This window comes from Musa acuminata, chromosome BXJ3-5, assembly GCF_036884655.1.
Source record: "Musa acuminata AAA Group cultivar baxijiao chromosome BXJ3-5, Cavendish_Baxijiao_AAA, whole genome shotgun sequence".
NCBI classification, from domain to species: Eukaryota; Viridiplantae; Streptophyta; class Magnoliopsida; order Zingiberales; family Musaceae; genus Musa; species Musa acuminata.
The window spans coordinates 6076099-6081827 of record NC_088353.1 but is presented as its reverse complement, the minus strand read 5'-3'; the positions used below and the strand labels follow the sequence as shown (position 1 = coordinate 6081827).

The 5729-nt window shown below is 48.6% G+C and overlaps 1 protein-coding gene across 1 annotated transcript; it reads left to right on the top strand.

Annotated features, from left to right (window-relative positions):
- On the top strand, positions 1-3638 carry LOC135638691 (probable methyltransferase PMT15). Its single transcript, XM_065151972.1, has 6 exons — positions 1-1321; positions 1860-2070; positions 2154-2451; positions 2541-2933; positions 3009-3086; positions 3159-3638. Exons 1-6 carry the CDS (start codon positions 632-634, stop codon positions 3382-3384), a joined length of 1896 nt encoding a protein of 631 aa, XP_065008044.1. The 5' UTR covers positions 1-631; the 3' UTR covers positions 3385-3638.
- Positions 3639-5729: the final 2091 nt, after the last annotated feature.

Below are 5729 nucleotides of genomic sequence, written 5' to 3'. Positions count from 1 at the left end.
ATGGACCCCCCCTCATCATTGGGTTTGGTTTGTCCTTGAACTGGATCATCACCCGCTCTGCAACCTTCATGGTGTCCGCCACTGCACCAGATGCAGAACAGCAGCCGGGCTCCTTCCTCGCCCCACACGTACAATCCTTTTTGGACTGTGGGCACGAGAACTCTTCACGAGAACAGTGGAGAACAAGGGATGTATGAAGACGGTGGTTACAGCGGCGAAACCTCTTTACGTGCATGGAATCGTCCCACCGTTGAACGTCTTCTCTCGTCGATGGGTGAGGACGTAGCGATGCTTCTTTTCCTGGGTAGAAAGGAAGTCATCATCCAATTCCATGCAGAAGCGTCACGCCATGTCCCACCCAAATCCAAAGGTCTTACGGGGAAGACGTTACCGCATTCATATGCTACGAAATTTCGCTTGGAAAAGTCTCCCCCTCTTCACATGCTTCCGAGCCCATTCTTCTATATAGAATTGTCTCGAGAAGTGATTGGATACAGTCTCACGCACTTCCGTCTCCCTCACCTCCTCTCTCTGCTCTTTCTCCTCCTCTGTTTCTGTGTTTGGGATCATTAAAGGTGACGCCTTGGGCGGTAGTTTGGCCGGAGAAGCCGCTAAAGGTGACGTGTGAGGGATGGCGGGAGCCACCAACCCTTATTCCGGCGTGTGGAAGCTATACCAGCCGTTTTGGAAGCGGACGAATCTGCTGCGCCTTGGCGTCGTGGCCATCCTCTGCTCCGCCTCCTATTACCTGGGGATTTGGCAGCACGGGAGCGGCGCCACCTCCGTCACCTCCACCGTCGTCACGGCCGTCTCCTGCGACCGGAACCCGGCCGCCTCCCCCATCACCGGCCGCGCCGCGGCGCTCGACTTCGCCGTCCACCACGGGGCGGACCAGGCGGCGGCTGGGGCGCCGTCGGTCCGGGAGTTTCCGGCGTGCGACATCAAGTACTCGGAGTACACGCCGTGCGAGGACCGGGACCGGTCGCTGCGGTTCGACCGGGACCGGCTCATCTACCGGGAGCGGCACTGCCCTACGAAAGGGGAGCTCCTCAAGTGCCTAATCCCGGCCCCGCCGGGGTACAGGAACCCGTTCCCGTGGCCGGCGAGCCGGGAGACGGCGTGGTTCGCCAATGTTCCGCACAAGGAGCTCACGGTGGAGAAGGCGGTCCAGAATTGGATCCATGTCGACGGGGACAAGTTCCGGTTCCCCGGCGGCGGGACCATGTTCCCGAACGGCGCCGATGCGTACATCGACGACATCGACCGGCTTATTTCTCTAAGTGACGGGTCGATCCGGACCGCCGTCGACACCGGCTGCGGGGTGAGTGGTTCCTTCTATTCTCTACTTCCCCTGTTTATGCTCTTCCTTCTCGCTTTCCGGTTCTGGATGCCGGCGGGTCAACGCTGCTCCGGGCAATTATTGGATTTTGGGCATGGCGAGAGCAGAAAGATCTGTCTTTTTTTCGGCCATGATTCCCGGCGTCCAGTTGACATTGGTTTTCGCCGTGGTAATGGAACAGGGATTACTGTTTCTTCCTGAAGAACACATGATCGTAGTTTCTCGAGATTAAATTCGATCAGGAAATCATGGGGTTATTTTGGACTTGCTTTTTTGCATTTAATTTCGGATCTGTGTCGGCCAATTAGATCGATTCATTCTCTTGTTTGAGACTGGTAAATTCTGGCCAAAGTCAACTCTTGTTTCACCGGAAACTGGCGTTGAGGTCAACCCGGTGGCTTATGCTTGAATCAGTGGTGTAATCTGTACACTGGATTCGTTCACCTTCTTCATATCGAGAAGCTATGAGAGCTCTTTGGATCTTTCTTGATTGCCTATTATTGGATCATGTCGAGTGCAGGTGGCGAGCTGGGGGGCGTACCTCCTCTCCCGCAACGTGCTAACGATGTCGTTCGCGCCGAGGGACTCCCACGAGGCACAAGTCCAATTCGCCCTCGAGCGCGGCGTCCCGGCCATGATCGGCGTGCTCGCCTCGATCCGCCTCCCCTACCCGTCGAGGGCCTTCGACATGGCCCATTGCTCAAGGTGCCTCATCCCCTGGCACCTCTACGGTACTCGAATTCTGCTGCTCCTTCGATTTGGTTTTGCTTCTTGGATCCGCCCTCAAACTGTTTGTCGTAATCACTGTGCGAAGATGGGCAGTACCTGATCGAGGTCGATCGTATTCTGAGGCCTGGCGGCTACTGGATCCTCTCTGGTCCGCCGGTTAACTGGAAGAAACATTGGAAGGGGTGGGACAGAACACGGGAGGACTTGAACCATGAGCAATCAGCCATCGAAGCTGTTGCCAGGAGCCTGTGCTGGAACAAACTCAAGGAGAAAGGAGACATCGCGATCTGGCAGAAGCCTATCAATCATATCGGCTGCAAAGCTAATCGCAAGACGGTTAGATCACCCCAGTTCTGCCAATCACAGAATCCTGATACAGCTTGGTACGCTGTCGGACACGATTCACAGACAGCCAATCCAATGAAGTCTTATCTTTTCGGCTGATGGTCTGCTAGAAATTTTGTGGTGGTAGGTACACAAAGACGGAGAGTTGCATAACCCCCCTGCCCGAGGTGGTCAGAGTCGAAGAGATCTCCGGCGGAGAACTGAAGAAGTGGCCTGAAAGACTGACGGCGGTGCCGCCCAGGATCGCGCGTGGAAGCATCGATGGAGCTACACCCGAGGTGTTCCTGCAAGATACAGAGCTGTGGAAGAACAGGGTTGGGTACTACAAGACGGTGATCAACCAACTGGGGCAGAAGGGGAGGTACCGCAACCTGCTCGACATGAACGCCAAGTTTGGTGGCTTTGCTGCTGCGCTGATCGATGACCCCCTTTGGGTGATGAACATTGTGCCAACAGCAGCTGATGTTAACACTCTCGGAGTCATCTACGAGCGTGGATTGATTGGAACCTATCAGGACTGGCAAGTGACTCAATTCACATATCTGATACTGTTGGTGCCGGAATCTGCTCTAACTCACATATCCGTTCATGGCAGGTGTGAGGCAATGTCTACATATCCGAGGACGTATGATCTCCTTCATGCTGATTCAGTGTTCACTCTTTACAAGGACAGGTAAGAAGGATTTGACTCTGCATCATGTAGCTGCTCATGTTCGACTGACAAGCTGCCATTCTTCTACTTCAGATGTGAGATGGAGGACATTTTGTTGGAGATGGATAGGATCTTGAGACCCGAAGGCACGGTGATCATTAGAGATGATGTGGATGCCTTGGTCAAGATCAAGAGCATTGCAGATGGAATGAGATGGAACAGTCGAATCATGGATCACGAAGACGGCCCTCTCCAGAGGGAGAAGCTCCTTCTGGTGGTGAAGACATACTGGACAGCTCCTGGACCAAACCAAGAGTAGGCTGCATAGCAGAGGACTATTAAGATCTTACTCTCTTGATTTCACTACCTTTTTTTTTTTTTTTTTGTAGTTTGTTGTTGTAATTCATTCGATCCGAGCTGCCATTTTTCTTTTTTTCGTCGTAGTTTGTTGTTGTAATTCATTCGATCCGAGCTGCCTCGATTCTCTTGGCACTTTGAATAGACATGATTATTATGATGCAAGAAGGGGGGTTGTATAAGAAATTTGTACTGTGAACCCTTACTGTTTTCTCATGTTGGTCCTTCACAGGTGAACAGGTTCTGCAGCTTCTCAACTTTTGTAAGTCTGCAGTAAGGACATGTTTTGATCTCTTTGTTTTCCTTGAGGTGATGGAAAGATGATTACTGTACTGTGTTCAGGTACTGCTAAATTCCATGTACCTGAGAGCTGTGACCTCCTCTGCCATGAACTTACCAACAACATCATCTTCCTCGGCACAAAGTTTTCATGAACATTTGTTGGTGTACGATCTTTCAGCTTTCACTTTCAACCTGAATGCAAGCTATTCTGGTGATTCACACGGAGAGTGATGTTTTCGTATAAGCAGTTCAATTTCACTGTTCAGGTGGGTCATGCAATGCCACACCTCTCCATCTGTATTGACTGGGCATTGGATATGTAACCTGCAACAGCTTGATCTCTGTTTTCAGAACTGATATGATGGCCTCCTTGGCTGAACCCAGGAATTTAGTCTCAGATCAGAAATAAAAGAACTAAATTGGTTCACAAGATTAGATGGATTTATAGTCGAGTTTGATTTGTCAACATGGTAGACTAACAAGATGGATAAACCGATACAGAAAATTTGCAGCCTCTCTGTTCATGGAAGGTTATCTTCCTTGATGTCAAGAGAGTTGGAAAATGCATGAGAGAGAGAGAGAGAGAGAGAGAGAGAGAGATGCAGCTAAATGAGTATTATTTTTGGTGGGTGGGTGAGATTGCCAACTGATAGATCCCGGCGGGCGGGAGCAGAGATCCACCAAACCTGATGTTGACGTTTATTCGGATCAAGTGGATGAATTGTTGACCTTGAGAAGTGCATGCATGGCTGTAACGAAGTTGGGAAGCGCTTCACCGACCAAGGAATAAAAATGGAGCTTCTTGAAAGCTGTATCACTTCCAGCACTAGAAGTGGAAGCAGAGGTGTTTGCTTGGAAGATGGACTCTCCATGAACAGGGGATGCTCTGCTCTGCTCTGCTCTATCCTAAATGAAATGAAACTACTTGTTTGGATTTCAGAAAAAAATTGCATCTTGAAGTTTTCCAAGTAAAAAATAAAACATAAATACAATTTTGCAATGAAATATAGAAGCAAACAAAAAGGGAACCGTAAGAACGGACCGGAGGCGATGGACGACGACGGCTGAAGGCGAGGGCCATCGTGGAGGATTTCGCTGTCGGATCTGTAGATCAGCGGGAGTTGGGGGCAGCGGCTCTTCGTAGCTGGAAGCGCTCCTTGTACCTCGGCTCAACTGGGCATGATAGAACCCCATGGTGGGCTTGTGCATTACTTTTCCTGATCGCTTGAAATCGAAGGTATTTCCTTGCTCTTTATTATCTCTTCGTTGAATGCTAATCATCATTCTTGCTCGTTGCTGTTCTTGGAACCCTAATTCATCAGATGCTATCTTTGAAGTTAGAAACAAGTCGTCGACAGCATCAACTTCTAGAGTTTCTTGGTTGATCTCCGTGCTAGGTGAGAGGCTCCACAGCTTTACTACAAACTTCTGCTTCATTTGCCCTCTTTTGTTGATCATAGCTTATTTAATTAGCTTTGTCAAATCTCAATGCATGTTTATTTACTTTCTGTCAAAGCATGTAGAAGAATATTTTGGAACTATTTTCAGGGCTACGACTATGAAATGCTATGTCACCAATGATCAAAATTGACCTTTCCAATAAAGTTTTTGGATTGCTGAATCGTGACATCAAAGCGTTTATATGATTGAATCATTCAAGATGGATTGTGTATCCACCCTGATATTTAACTGCATTTCACATATGTGCTATACAAGTGAGTTGGCTACATGTACTGCTTCCAATCTTTTGAGCCTTTCCTCTCTAGAAATTTGCAAACAATATCAAATTTAAAAAGCTTTTCTCTATTCAAGAATCTCTACTGCTTCCTGTAAAACATGTTTGAGTTCAGATGCACTTCCCTTGATGTATTTATGATTGACATACTACTCTATAGTGTAACTGCTTCAGTGAAAACTTGTGCTTGAAAGTGCTCTTTGACCTCCAAATTAATTGTTGCTTGATGACTCATAAAATTATAAATTTTGCTTTGGTGGATGACAGTTTGCAATTTCTTGAAATTTGAA

What these genes read in the sequence shown, in the direction of transcription:
- LOC135638691 (XM_065151972.1), top strand. Translation starts at nt 632, where the DNA reads ATGGCGGGAGCCACCAACCCTTATTCCGGCGTGTGGAAGCTATACCAG. An exon ending in CATCCCCTGGCACCTCTACG is followed by an intron (nt 2,071 to 2,153) that starts GTACTCGAATTC and finishes CACTGTGCGAAG; the next exon opens with ATGGGCAGTACCTGATCGAG. An exon ending in CAGAATCCTGATACAGCTTG is followed by an intron (nt 2,452 to 2,540) that starts GTACGCTGTCGG and finishes TTGTGGTGGTAG; the next exon opens with GTACACAAAGACGGAGAGTT.